Genomic DNA, 15,563 nt, shown 5'->3' with positions numbered 1-15,563 from the left:
TTGTACTATTTGAAAATCCTTAATAAAAAGTTAAAAAAATGGCAACAAAAGTCACTTTTTCAAACATTTTTAACATTAAAGGTTGGTGGAGGAAAGACCAAGGTCCCATAATGCAGTTCAAAAGCATAGATAAAAACATGAATCACAGAAAAAAACCCGGAAAACTGATCATTTATGCATAGTTTTAAAAGTGAAGATGGAAAGTAATTAAAGTAATTATTGCATATTTTAATCTAATATATATTTATTAAAATATTTTAAACTTTCTTGCATCCTAAAAAGCTAAGCATATCACACTTTCCACAAAATTATGAAGCAAGAAAATAACATATGAGAATCGAATGTTATTTTTCCAATTATCAATAATTGGTAATATAATTCGTAAAAGAACAAAAACAAATTCCTGATCCCAATCCCAGTGATTCTGACTGGTACAGTAGTGTATGTTTCACACAATTGTACTGAAAACTATTGATTTATTTGTCCTCATCAGATGTACAGGCCCTGCATTGAGAGACTGTGTTGATCCTGAAAGAAATGTGAACAGGTTAGTGGCGCTCTCTTCTGGTTACATTGAGAAATTACAAACGCTTTCATATGTGTTTTTCTTCAACAAGCATGTTTCTCTCAGCTCTCAGATTGCAGGGATAGCAGTTGCCGTGTTTGCTGGTATCACTGTGCTTCTGGCGCTGTTTGTGCTTGGTATGCTGTATCACAGAGGCCTGGCCATTCGCCGCAAAAGAGCACTGAGAAGATACCTGGAGAGTGGTGAGGTGCGTCAGATGGTCCTCATCAGCGGTTCTTAACTCTGGCCATTAAAGTTCACTTTCCTGCAGAGTTTTGCTCCAACCCTAATCAAACACACTTGAACAAACTAATCAATGTCTTCAGGATTGCTAGAAAGTTACATGCAGATGACTTTGATCCAGGTTGGACTACTAAACAGGAAAGGGGATCTCGAAGGTCTAAATAGAACTATATCTACATAGAAGGTCTATATCTACATAGATATAATGCTCTTTTTTCAACCTCTATGAGAGCAAAAATAAGGTTTAATGCAATTTTGATTCAGTTAAATGGCTTTAAAATGGATTTACAAAACTAAATCACAAGGGATAGTTCACCCAAGAATTTGAATTTACTCATTTACTTAGCCTCATGTGGTTCCGGACCTTTATCATTTTCTTTCTTTCCTCTGTTGAACACAAAAAGAGATATTTTGAAGAAAACTGAAAACCTGCAACCATTCAAATCCATAGAAGGTAAAACAAATACTATGGAAGTCAATGGTTACAGGTTTCCAGCGTTCTTTAGAATATATTCTTTTGTGTGTTCAACAGAATAAAAAACTCAAACAGGTTTGAAACAAGTTACAGCATTATGACTTTTTCAGTTTTTGGTAAACTATCCCAGGGTTAATATGCATAAAAAACAAGCATCTTTCATGCCTGAGTTTTCTTTTTATTTTTACAGTGTTTTTCATTATAGTTTAACGCAGCCATCAGAAACATGTCTCATTCAATTTGTGTGTAACGGAAGAATTGCTGATGACTTTCATTAATGAAGATCAATGAAGTTATGCATTATATAAGCACTTCACGAGAACTAGACTGAAAAACAGTTCATCCTAACTGTTCATAGAGAGATATGATTTGGTTTATTATAACTGAAATAATAGCATAGTAATAGAAGTAATAGAAGTTCTTTATTTGTAAATCTTAAGTTCCACCGTAAAATACACGCCATAAAAGTCATTTCATGTCATCTTTTTTGCATTTGTTTTGTATCTTTAGGTTCAGGCTTAATAATTCTGGTGTGAATGCTAATCAACAAAGGACTAAATTTATACATTTTCTTTTTTAGTCTGGACCAAAAATATATATTTTTCTTTTCTTTTTGTTTTTGAAGAGGAATTGAAGAAGAATGAATAGTAGAAATTATAATACAGACATTTATTTTTAATTTATCAGAAACAAAACATTGCTCTAAAATGCTGATAATAAGAAGACACTGCTACTTTTTTATATTTAGAATGGTTTTATAGATACATGTCTTCATCCTTAGTGTTAATGGGCCTCAGCTAAATAAAAGTGTTTGACGTTTTAAGTATGTCTACCTGCTAATAGCCAAATTACACATTATTGCATGACATTATACATTAGTACACATTAGTTTATGATTTGCATGTCTTTCTGCTGTGTCCACGCAGAGCATGGAGCCGCTGGATCCAGGAGAGAAGGGGACAAAAGTGCATGCCCGTATCCTAAAACCACAGGAGCTGCGAAAGGGCAAACTTCTGGGCTACGGAGTCTTTGGCACTGTCAATAAGGTTAGCCTTTATATTTAAGTGTGCCAGTTCAACAATGAGTTTCCTGTTTTTTGGACTGTGAATAAAGTAAAGTGGCTTAATTCTCAGGGTTTGTGGATTCCTGAAGGAGACTCCCTAAAAATCCCTGTGGCCATAAAGACCATCCAGAACCGCAACGGCCGGCAGACCTTCACAGAGATCACTGATGTAAGACATTAGTTTGCACCAATTTAGTTTTTGTAAAATGAAAACTGAAAATAAACACTAAAACCACTGGTCATTTCAACATTTATGTCAACTGAAATAAAATATAAAAAATTCATAATGAACGAAATTAAAACTAAATAAATGAAGCTCATACCAGTTCTTACTGTTGATATTCGAGTAATGTCCACAGCGGATTTACGAAAAATGACACGTATGCCACAAATGCACAGCATTAAACTTGTTCTGGAAATTTTTCTGGAATTGTTGTTCACAAAATAAAAAGCTAACAAAAACAGAACTTAAATTTATAGCAAATTGAAAAAAAATTGTATTGAAATTAAATCTCATTTCAAAACCCAAATCTCTACTAATCTTGGGAAATAAATGTACACTCATGGATTAATTGCTTCATGCTTTCATACTTTTTTTTTCCTGTCGGCAGCATATGCTTTCAATGGGAAGCCTGGATCACCCGTATATAGTGCGTCTCATTGGGATCTGTCCTGGGGCCAGTTTGCAGTTGATTACGCAGCTCAGTCCTCATGGATCATTACTTCAACACCTTCGCCAGCACAGAGACAGCCTGGACCCTCAGCGGCTGCTAAACTGGTGTGTGCAGATCGCTAAGGTGAGAACACTGGAAATTAGTGCACTCATACATTTTATTCTTTTTAAAAAATGAAGTAATCTTACTGATCTCAAACTTTTGACTTGTATGTACTGATGTATGCTGTGACAAATATAGAATCTATGTTTGTCCAGTAGTTATTTGTACATACTATTTATTCACAATGCATATATGTATATTAGGGCATGTACTATCTGGAGGAGCACTGCATGGCTCATAGGAACCTGGCTGCACGAAACATACTGCTCAAGAGTGACTACATAGTACAGATCTCAGACTTTGGGGTTGCAGATCTGCTCTATCCAGATGATAAGAAATATGTGTACAGTGAACACAAGGTAAAGTCTCTTGAATAAGAAGAATTTGTTAATGTGTTAATAACAATATTATTAAACATTACAGAATTACAATTTTAAATTGCTGCTTTGTTTTAATGTGATATATATATATATATATATATATATATATATATATATATATATATATATATATATATCATTTTTTTTTTTTATGTTCCATGAATTTTCTTTTATAATGCTGATTTAGTGCTCTAGGATTTTTTTTATGTATTATCAATATTGAAAACTGTAGTTATATACTGCTAAGGATTTTTTGATTACTTAGATTTTTAAAAGAACAGTATTTATTTGAAATAGACAACTTTTTGTAATGTTATAAATGTATGTACTGTCACTTTGATCAATTGAATGCATCCTTCCTGAATAAAAGTGTTATTTTCTTCAAAATAAAAATATAATTGACTTCAGACCTTTGAAACGTAATGTGTATACTTTAAAAATGTATTTCATAATATATCAAATTTATATTAGACATATACACTCACCGGCCACTTTATTAGGTAACCTTACTAATACTGGGTTGGACCCCTTTTTGCCTTCAGAACTGCCTTAATCTTTCATGGCATAGATTCAATGAGTACTTCAAATATTCCTCATAGATTTTGGTCCATATTGACATGAGAGCATCACACAGTTGCTGCAGATTTGTCGGCTGCACATCCATGATGCAAATCTCCCGTTCCACCACATCCCAAAAGTGCTCTATTGGATTGAGTTCTGGTGACTGTGGAGGCCATTTGAGTACAGTGGACTCATTGTCATGTTTAAGAAACAAGTCTGAGATGATTCGCGCTATATGACATGGCATAGCCATCAGAAGATGGCTACACTGTGGTCATAAAAGGATGGACATGGTCAGCAACAATACTCAGGTAGGCTGTGGTGTTGACACAATACTCTATTGGTACTAATGGGCCCAAAGTGTGCCAAGAAAATACCCCCCACACCTTGACACCTCCACCACCAGCCTGAACCGTTGAAACAAGGCAGGATGAATCCATGCTTTCATGTTGTTGATGCCAAATTCTGACCCTACCATACGAATGTCACAGCAGAAATCAAGACTCATCAGACCAGGCAACGTTTTTTCAATCTTCTGTTGTCCAGTTTTTGAGCCTGTGCGAATTGTAGCCTTAGTTTCCTGTTCTAAGCTGACAGGAGAAGCATCCAGTGTGGTCTTCTGCTGCTGTAGCTCATCTGCCTCAAGTTTCGATGTGTTGTGCATTCAGAGATGCTCTTCTGCATATCTTGGTTGTAACAAGTGGTTATTTGAGTTACTGTTGCCTTTCTATCAGCTTGTCCCAGTCTGGCCATTCTCCTCTGACCTCTTGTATGAACAAGGCATTTGCGCCCACAGAACTGTCGCTCACTAAATATTTTCTCTTTTTCATACCATTCTCTGTAATTCCTAGAGATAGTTGTGCGTGAAAATCCCAGTAGATCAGCAGTTTCTGAAATACTGAGATCACCACTGACACCAACAACCATGCCACGTTCAAAGTCACTTAAATCACCTTTCCCCATTCTGATGCTCAGTTTGAACTGCAGCAGATCGTCTTGACCATGTCTACATGCCTAAATGCATTGAGTTGCTGCCATGTGATTGGCTGATAAGAAACTTGCGTTAATGAGCAGTTGGACAGTTGTACCTAATAAAGTGTCCAGTGAGTATGTTTCAAAGACAAAATGTTCTAGGTTGGTGTCAGCATTAAATTAGATTTACAACAGTGTATTTGCATACATAGAAGGCATACTAAATGCAAATAAAGTCTCTACACTTGAACACTTTAAATCAGTTTGATGCTTCAAAAACCCTTTTATATTTGACCCATATGCTTTTATATTAGGAGCAGGGGTGATATTTTTATTTTGATGAGAAGTAATTACATTAAAAGCAATGTATAATCTATTGTGGTCACTGATGATTTCAGATGCTCTCTTTTTTTTCAGACACCAATAAAATGGATGGCATTAGAGAGCATCCTGTTTGGCAGATACACTCATCAGAGTGACGTGTGGAGCTACGGTGAGTCTAAGCACCATTAAATATATCCCTTTCAGTTGTTTGAAGGAGTACATCAGAATGAATATTCCTCTTATGTATTTCAGGTGTGACCGTATGGGAGATGATGTCATACGGAGCGGAGCCATACGCGTCTATGCATCCTCACGATGTACCGGGTCTGCTGGAGAAAGGAGAGCGTCTGGCTCAACCACAGATCTGCACCATAGACGTCTACATGGTCATGGTCAAGTGTAAGTCAGATGCGTGACACATTTGAGCTAGATTTATTTATTTTTTGTCACTGAATGTCTTAATAAACTCATTTTAAATGCTCTGTCCACAGGCTGGATGATTGATGAGAATGTGAGACCCACGTTTAAAGAACTGGCCAGTGAATTTACAAGAATGGCAAGGGACCCGCCACGCTACCTTGTGGTGAGGGTAAGAAATTTACAGTGGCCTTCACTAATATTGGCACATTTTGTAATTATGTAAGCAAAGTTAAAATAACAGTTAATATATTAATAAAAATACTGCTTGTTTATTTTTTGGATAAGAGCAGAGACGTTTTTTTCTTGAAATCCTTTTAATCAATTTGTGGTGATTTTCAGTTGAAGGCAAAATTATAAGCCCTGCTGTGAAGTTTTTATCCTTTTTCAAATATTTACCAAGTGCTGTTTTTTAATAGATCTTTAAACATAATGCTTTTAATAATTAATTTCTAATAACTCATTTATTTGATCTCTGCCACGATGACAATGCGTAATATTTTACTAGTTATTTTGATAGTTTTCAGCTTAAATTGCACTTTAAAGACTTAAAGTGATTGGACAACAGTGGTTTGTTATGTAGCCAATTAGAGAAAAAAAAAATTATTTATTAAGAACTAATAATATTGACCCTAATTACATTTTTTTTAATTAAAAACTGCTTTTATTCTAGCCAAGCTAAAAGAGGTAAGACTTTCTCCAGAAGAAAAAAGTATAGGAAATACTGGAAATACTGTTCATCACTTGGGATCATTTTGAAAATTAATACAAAATTTAGCATGAGGGCTAATAATTTTGACGTTGAATTGTAATTTTGAGACTTTTTGATCAGAAACGATTTTCCCCCTTTTTGGAGATTTTCAGACCCCTTCATCCTTCATTTTGACAGTGGAGAAGACTGACACGCAGCCTCTTTTAGGCTGATTCATAACACTTACAGTTGACTTCAATTTTTTAATTATTGCCCTGATAGTCAAAATGTCCATTTTCAGGATTTTACATATTCTTTAGCAGCCACTTTCCATTTTATTAACCTCCTCAAACTTTTTGCTGCAAATCACAGCTCTGTTCTTTGGTTTTACCCATTGTGTGTAAAAAATATTTTACTCATATGAATTGCAGCACATTTCATATATATGCAGTTGAAGTCAGAATTATTAACCCCCTGAGAGAACTTTTTTTTTTAATAGATATTTTTCAAGACACTTCTATACAGCTTAAAGTGACATTTAAAGGCTTAACTAGGTTAATTAGATAAACTAGGCAGGTTAGGGTAATTAGCTAAGTTATTGTATAATGATGGTTTGTTCTGTAGACTATCGAAAAAAATAGCTTAAAGGGGCTAATAATTTTGACATTAAAATAGTTTTAAAAAAATTAAAAACTTCTTTTATTCTAGCCGAAATAAAACAAATAAGACTTTCTCCAGAAGAAAAAACATTATCAGACATACTGTGAAAATTTCCTTGCTCTGTTAAATATCAATTGGGAAATATTTAAAAAAATAATAATTTCAAAGGGGGGCTAACAATTCTTACTTTAGATATATATATATATATATATATATATATATATATATATATATATATATATATATATATATATAACTGTGCTGTTTTACAATTTTTTGGTTCTAAATGAGAGCAGAGTGTTTTGTTTTGTGTGTGCTGTAGGATTAAATGTTTAAAGTGCCAATATTAGTTTAAAGCAGTGTATATTTTGTTTGCTGAATATACATTTTAAATAAATGCATGGTTTAAACATTGATTTCTGTCATGATGTAGCCCGCACAGAATGGTGGTGGTGCAGAGGAAAGCCAGCGGTATGTTAAAAGCTCTCATTTAGAGGCAGGATTGGAAGAGGAGGACGATGATGAAGATGAAGGGTTGCAGGTTGGGTTTGCGACTCCTCCTCTCCAGCTCTCACCTACTAGAAGTCATTCTCGTGTCCGGATTGCCTCCTACAAGGTGAAATATGTCTTGCTTACAGTACCATTTAAACGTTTGGGCTCACCAACACTGAATAAAAAGCTTTTCTTATTTAGAATTTTCATCTTGTTTCTAGTCCAAATTACTCATAATTGCTTAAAGCAAGCAAAATGATATGCCAATGGGGTAAGCACAATTTGAAATAAGTTTATTTTGCTTACCCTATAGGCAGATTATTTTGCTTGTTTTAAGGAAAAACTATATTTTGACTAGAAACAAGTCAAAAACTCTGTGTTTTTTCTAGTGAAGGCACAATTTGCAATACTCTGAATCTGAAATTTAGCTACTGATGTTTTGCATTGTAATAAACTTTAAAATGCTATTTGTTTCTGTGATTTAAAGCTGAATTTTCATCATCATTCCTCTCTTCGGTATCATGATGCTACAGAGATCATTTTGTGCAAACATGTGAATTTGATATTTGATCAAATGATAAATTATCATTTTCTTCTCTCTCTCTCTCTCTCTCTCTCCCTCTCTGTTCAGAGCACCTCAGAACATACAGCACTGATAGGTTATCTCCCCATGACCCCCGGCCCAGGAGATGAACATAGACAGGTCAGATTTGACAGCATGGAGACTTGACCATTTTAAATTTTGTTTCTATTTATCTGTTTTGCGCTTTTCACAGTACCTAAATCTACTCCCAAAGCTGTTTTAGTTCTCTTAGACAGTCCTAAAATATGTTGATATTAATAATAATAAAAAAAGAATAAAATCCTGGGTCCAAACCAGTTTACTGATTGGCATACAAATAGTTCTTAGGAGCTGAAATTGAGAAGATGCTCCTTCCCTTCAAGAATGTTCAGTAGAACTTCCTAGAGTGGCGTCATTGAAAAAAATGTCTTATAAGCAAATGGACAAGCTAAACCTATACTATAAAAAATGATCCAAGTACTTAACCTGTTTGGAAATGGAGCTGTAATACTTGTGTGAGAAATATACTGATTGTGACAGTGTAAATGTGATATGTTATTGTCTGAACTTACCTTTTTTAAAATTGTATTTTATTAAAATGTTCTCTTCATTATATAAAAAAGAGGGCTTTAACTCTATTCAATGATAGCCAAGCCGGGACCTTAAAGTCGTAGTTAGGGATTAGTTTGGGTTGGGTTTGTTATTAGGGTGAAATGTTGATTCTTTACAGAGTTGTATTCTGTATTCCATTCTGATATTTCCTGAGAATCAACAAAATAGTTTCAAGAGTTCACACTTAGATTTACTTGGCGTTAATAGCAAGTTTGGCATGCTGTCCCAGGAGAGAACCCTGAGCTCGGAGATAATTGAGCCCAAGGCTCCCGCCTGGTCAATAAGCATATAAAGGGCGTCGGAGATCAGGTAGGTCTCAAGAGCTCCCCTTAGAAAAGGGAGGAAAAGGAGGAGATGGGGTGGAAGGGGGGATTCTTCCAAAACGAAGATGAGGCAGTAGGGTAAAATCTGTCGATTTATTGTACGCTTGGATCAATCTGATTGGATTATTACTGATTGCGGATGAGAAACCAGCCATGCTCAATCATATCACGTGCTCTTCTCGAAATTAGTTTGTGAAACTTCACTAATCATCAATGAGGGTAAAAAAATAGGTCAACACTCAAAGAATTTATGTAGCTTCTTGTTCATGCTACTTGTTTAAAAGGAGCTGAAAACACAATTCGTAAGTTTTTTGTGACAACTTAATTGTTTTATGTTCAATCCACTTAAATTAGTTAAAATGATTAAGTTAACTCAGTCGATTTGTGTTGAGACAACATAAAGGAAGTTTGTGGAACCAAGCATTTTTACAGTGAAATTAACATGCACTGTAAAAAGTAATGCAGGGTTCTACACAATTCATTCATATTATCCCAACACAAATAAATTAAATTAACTTAAAAGTTTTAACAAATTTAAGTGGATTAAGCAAAAAAAATAAATAAAATTAAGATATCTCAACGTAATGTCAAGAATGGTGTAGTTTAAGCTCCTTTTAAATAAGTAGTTTGAACAAGCAACAACATGTTGCTTTTGAGTGTGAGAGAGCAATCCTACAAAAGCTCTTTTACATTACGCAGCATATGCACTGTACATAAGCCTGTGCAAAATAGGTTGATGATAAGGCATACTAACAGCACAGGCATAAAAATATTTGTAGTGTTAAATGATGCCACAAACACCAGTAAAACTGTCTTATCACAAACCACTGTAAATCACCGTGGTTAATGTTCTACTTCCATAAATTTGGAGTCTGAAAGAGATTCTCCTACAAATATATCCAAAAGAGGTTTGTGCTGCCAAATCTGTCCCAGAATGTAAAACAATATTTATGTGTGATTTCCACTCAGTTGAGAGCCCAGAGGAGGAAGACTGGCTCAGTGAGGACAGAGTCTGAGTGTTCGGAGGGACGGGGGACCATCGTGGACATTGAAGCGGTTGAAATCACTTCTCAAACTGGCAGTCTTCGCAAAGGACGCAGTCGAATGGACAGTGCCTACATATCCGGCGGAGTGTCTGTCGCATCAGATCCATTCTCTCCCGGTCTGGAGGGTGTAGATGAAGATCATTATGGATACGTGCTGCCCACCGAAAGAGGTAAAACGTTATTACTCTCTAGGTGATTACTGAGACTCGACGAAGACTGGGTGATACTGTCACAGAAATGATCAAAGTAAATATTGATATGATCGTAATAAATGTCAAAATGTGATTAATTCACATAGTGCTTGAACTGATGCGATTACAGTGCTCTGCTAATTCACATTTTTACACAAAAGTGTAAACTATATATATATATATATTGTGTTTAGCATAATCTAATATTATTAATTTAAAAGAAGGGACTACTTCCATATTAAAAGTAACAAAGTTGCATCAAAGTCATTACAACAATGAAATGGCAGGAAGGTTCAGTCAAGGATTTACATTAGAAGCAAAACTAAAGATTGAGATTTAAAGGGCAAATTTACCCTAAAATCTTTTACAAATCCTCATACCCTTAAACTCATTAAATGAATAATTCATCTAAAAAACTTGATTCTGTCATTATGTACTCATTCTCTACTTGTTCCAAACCTGTTTCAGTTTCTTTCTTTTGTTGAGCACAAAAGGAGATATTGTGAGGAATGTTGGACAAAAAACAACCATTGACTTCTGTAGTATTTCCATTCTTTACAACCACTGACTTCTGTAGTATTTCCATTCTTTCCAACCACTGACTTCTATAGTATTTCCTTCTTACTATGTATGTCATAGATGGATGTTTCCCTCTTACTATGGATGTCAATGGCAGCTTTTTTCCATCATTCTTCTGAATTTCTTGTTGTTCAGAAGAAAGAAATTCATAAAATGGAGAGGAATTTTACATTTTTTTTTGGTATCACTGTTCATTTTCACAACCCAAATGAAGATATTTTTAAGATTTTATTTTAAGATTAAAAGTTTTGAAAGTTGGTAATATCATGAAGGTGAGTAAATATGACAGAATTATTAATACATTTTAACAAATCATTTCAGTGTCACCATAAATATGAATTCAATCCTTTCATCCAGCAGTCCCATCAACAAATTGTAGTTTTACACTTTATTGTATATACATCATTTTCCCTTCAAACCAATTTTGGTGTTCAAAATGTCATTGCATTATTGATTGCATAGTGCTGGGGTGTTCAACCCAATTTATGAAGATCTACCTTCTTGCAGAGTTCAGCTCCAACCCTGATCAAACACAGCTGAACTACCTATGTAGGATCTGAAGGAGCACTTGGTAATTAAAGACAAGTGTGTTTGATCAAGATTGCAGCTAAAGTCTGCAGGAAGGTAGATCTCAGAGAACAGGGTTGGGCACCTCTACCATAATGCATAAACACTGACCCAACCCTAACCTCAACTTTGTTGATCTTTATAACACATATCTTTTTTTTAGATTTCAGATGTGCTGTTCCTCAAAGTAGGACATCCAGAAACTCCAAAAGCACTTCAAAAACAGACGCCCCACAAGAGTACGAGCTAATGAACAAACAGACAAACAAACTTTCCTCCTCGCCCACAGACAGCACTGACCATTTAAAACCAGCATCCCCTGTTTCTCCACACATATGTAGCAGTTTACCACAGAAAAAAGAAACAGACTCAGCACTAAACCAAGACGACATTTTAACACAGAAAAAACAAACGGACTCAACACAAACCCAAGAGAACTATTTACCACACAAAAGAGAAACGGACTCAGCACAAAATCAAGAGAACCTTTTACCACAGAAAAGTGAAACGGACTCAACACAAACCCAAGAGTCAGAGAAGGAGGCTAGTTTTCAACCTGAAAACTTGGAGTCTGCTGAAAACTGCCTGATCGGAACGGAAACATTTAATGATGGTGGTCAATCTGAAGAGGAAGAACAGCAGCCACGATTGGCGATGGTTGAATATGAATACATGGACATACGTACAGATAAACACCAACAAAATGTAGCAGGCAAACGCACAACAAACAGTCCAAATGAGGCGGAGAGGGAAGCGATTTATCAAAATATAAGTCAACCTCTGAGATTTAATGAAAATCCAGATTCTGATGGCAATACGACGCAGAGACGCAGTGAATATGTGGACATGGAGGCATCTGGAAGAAGTGGCTGTGAGGTTGGAGATTATCAGAATGTCCCGGTAAAGGGAAGGCCTGTTGTGGGAGAGGAGACGCAAAATACTGGCCTCAGATCTTACATAAAAGTGTGTGCTGGAATGGAGCCGCAAAACACTTCTTTTGACAACCCAGATTACTGGCACAGCAGACTTTTCCACAAGCAGGACACCGTGTGCACATGAATGACTTTAAAGTTAGCATGAAAAAGACGCTAAAATTGTCCTTTTCCCCCTATTGTGATGTACATTCGATTGAAACTGTTTCTGAAATTAGAAAAAAATGTACGCCGGTGCATGATTTTGTCTTCTGGAAACCGATGAATGGGCGTTTCCAACAAAATGGAGGGAGATTTGAATGCCAGTTTGTGTAGGATTGCTGTCAACAGAAGAGGACATGAGAAGCAGAGCAAACAAAAATACAACTAGTAACCACCATATTGCTAATTCTCGTGACAGATTTCTGGAGCAGAAACTAGACCTGCGATGTTAGCCCCGCCCTAAAGGCATTCCATGTGACCAGAAGTGAAGAAATGTCATTTCCAGGGAGGGAGGAGAGGTTATCGGGGTGTGAATTACAGGGGGGATTGATCCCCCTAATTAAGGCTTGAACCCCCATGAAAAATGTCAAAACAAGATGTATAGGGGTCCCTTTGAATCTAAGAAAGAGTTTACTCTGATCTGTATTTTACATAATAATGATAATAATTAAAATAATAGATATCCATTTGACCACCCCTATAACGGTTCATACCATTGTGAATGCATAATCAAGTCATTCAGCAGTCTGAAACCAGCAGATTTAGATAGACCGTTAGACACTGTAAGAGTTCACAAGACTGATTTCTCATAAAATAGGTTTTTGTTTCTACATAAAACCTAAAAGTAAAGTCAGATTAGATGCACAGTTTGTATAGTTTGACCTAAAGTAAGCCGAAAATAGCTAATCAGGTCAGAATACATTAAATAGCCTATCCCACAAAAAAAAACTGAAACTTAAATACATTTTATGTAATTTAAATAAATACATACATTTGATTCACTGATTTCCCCCCATGCACCCCCCCCCCCATTAATTTGAGGTCAAATAAACGATTAGTTCAGTGAATGAATTTACAAGATAATGAAGTGCACAGATACATTGTTTATAACAAACACTACATATACATCTAAAAATAAGAAGAGGCTATTTTGATTTCATATCGACTTTAACTAAAGGGATGTGACGGAAATTGAATGGACTGGCATCCCCAGCGCATTTCTATATGTGTGTTCAGCATTTCTACACATGAAATTATGCTATGTGCCAAGAAAATATACTTTATTATAGTGTAAATTACTTTTTGAAGATTGGACTACCTCCACTTTTTTTGTCTCACATGTTTTTGTATTGACTCTTTTTTAAGATGATGATCTTCATTTAGGATCTCGATGAGGGAGAAAAAAACTGTAATTGTATATTGATTTTGTTAATCAATAAAGTAATCTTCATAACATGAAGTTGTCTCCCATACTGAAGATGTTATTATTATGTACAGTTATTTTACTGTCATCAGTGATTTGTTAATCATGTGTATAAAACATACTGGACATCATTTTATAAAAAATGTTTTATTAAAAATGTGAAAATTGCTATAAAAATTAAAACAACACAAGGACATAAATGACTTCCTTTGTTTGAAAGGATTTTGTGGTGGATGACATTTTGTGGAAATTATGCTTTTAACATTTTGAGAATAAAATTCTTACCAAGTTTCTGACCAGAACTAGAAAATCAGAGCACATCACACCTGTCCTCAGGTCTTTACCCTAGGCATGGGCTGGTATAAGATTCTGACGGTATGATAACCTTGGATAAAAATATCATGGTTTCACAGTATAACAGTATTGTGATTACTGCTCTAAAAATATATTCTTTTTTAATGTTTTGGTAAAAAAACTACAATTTTTTGCCCTTTGAAAACAATATATATATATTTTTTTTAAAGATTAAAAATATTATGGAACAGTAAACATGTCAGGCTAAATAATGAAAATGAATCATTGACTTCTGCTGTCTTCATTAGTTGCAAAAGCACAGATTTCTTTACAATTTAAAATGGCATCTTTGGATATCTTTTCTGTTGTCCTAAAAACTAAAGAAAAAAAAAAAGGAAATGAAAAATCTTACACACATCTAAGGAACGGTATTACAGAAAATTTTCAGACAAGTTTTAAAACCTTGACTTTTCCAAACCGTGGCATACCTTGAAAACGGTTATCGTCCCATGCCTACTTTACACTGGCTCCCATTTACATTCAGAATAAATGTTAAAGTAATACTATTCTATAAATCACTAAATGGCCTCTGACCTTAATACATTACAGATATACCATACCATATACATTCACCATAATTATATATATTACAGATAAACCTACCAGATCACTCAGATTATTAGGATCGAGTAAATTAGAAATTCCAAGAGTTTAGTATAAGCAGGGTCTATCCGCCTTTCAGAAATGATCAGATGTGCTCCAACATTAGGCTCTTTCAAATCAAGACTTAAAACACATCTGTTTAGCCTTTATTAATGAGTACTCTGCTATGTCCGACAGACCTCACTATATGTGTCTTTCTTTCTTTTTTCATTCAATTAAAACCTGTTTTCTTCTTTCTTGTTTTTATTGTGTATACTTGCATTTTATGTTTCTTTTATTCTTGTTTATGGAAAGCACTTTGAATTACCATTGTGTATGAAATGTGCTATATAAATAAACTCGGCTTGCCTAGAATACATTAAAAATACATTAAAAATTAAATACTTGGGGTTGGTTGCTGTGATGGCTGGAAGGCTTGATAGGTGTACATATATAGACAGATATAAAGATTGAATAAAAAAGTTAAGGTTGTTGCATGTTTAAAAATATATATAATCATGTTTGGAGGTGCGGTGGCGCAGTGGATAGTGCTGTTGCCTCACAGCAAGAAGATCACTGGTTCGAGCCTTGGTTTCCTGCGGGTGCTCCAGTTTCCCCAAAGACGTACGTGCTTATAGGTGAATTGGGTAACCTAAAATTGTCCGTAGTGTAGGCCTATGTGTGTAAATGAGAGTGTATGGATGTTTCCCAGTGATGAGTAGCAGCTGAAAGGGCATCCGCTGCGTAAAACATATGCTGGATAAGTTGGCAGTTCATTCTGCTGTGGCGAC

General features: G+C 35.2%; 1 protein-coding gene across 2 annotated transcripts in view; it reads left to right on the top strand.

The window, feature by feature from the left end:
• The window catches only part of erbb3b (erb-b2 receptor tyrosine kinase 3b), a 51,072-nt gene extending 37,204 nt beyond the window's left edge, over window positions 1-13,868 (top strand). The window contains exons 16-28 of one of the 2 annotated variants that reach the window (XM_056448748.1): window positions 494-547; window positions 632-773; window positions 2,210-2,329; window positions 2,417-2,515; window positions 2,958-3,143; window positions 3,326-3,481; window positions 5,453-5,528; window positions 5,612-5,758; window positions 5,851-5,942; window positions 7,561-7,743; window positions 8,251-8,322; window positions 10,086-10,332; window positions 11,663-13,868. In XM_056448748.1, the coding sequence (XP_056304723.1) occupies window positions 494-547; window positions 632-773; window positions 2,210-2,329; window positions 2,417-2,515; window positions 2,958-3,143; window positions 3,326-3,481; window positions 5,453-5,528; window positions 5,612-5,758; window positions 5,851-5,942; window positions 7,561-7,743; window positions 8,251-8,322; window positions 10,086-10,332; window positions 11,663-12,558 (2,470 nt within the window). In that variant the 3' untranslated portion in view covers window positions 12,559-13,868. Of the gene's footprint in view, window positions 1-493; window positions 548-631; window positions 774-2,209; window positions 2,330-2,416; window positions 2,516-2,957; window positions 3,144-3,325; window positions 3,482-5,452; window positions 5,529-5,611; window positions 5,759-5,850; window positions 5,949-7,560; window positions 7,744-8,250; window positions 8,323-10,085; window positions 10,333-11,662 lie in introns of both variants that reach the window. The other variant, XM_056448747.1, reaches the window with a different exon arrangement.
• The last annotated feature ends 1,695 nt before the right edge of the window (window positions 13,869-15,563 follow it).

This window comes from Danio aesculapii, chromosome 23, assembly GCF_903798145.1.
Source record: "Danio aesculapii chromosome 23, fDanAes4.1, whole genome shotgun sequence".
Taxonomy (NCBI): Eukaryota; Metazoa; Chordata; class Actinopteri; order Cypriniformes; family Danionidae; genus Danio; species Danio aesculapii.
The sequence above is the reverse complement of the archived record's forward strand: the minus strand, read 5'-3'. Positions and strand labels throughout refer to the sequence as shown.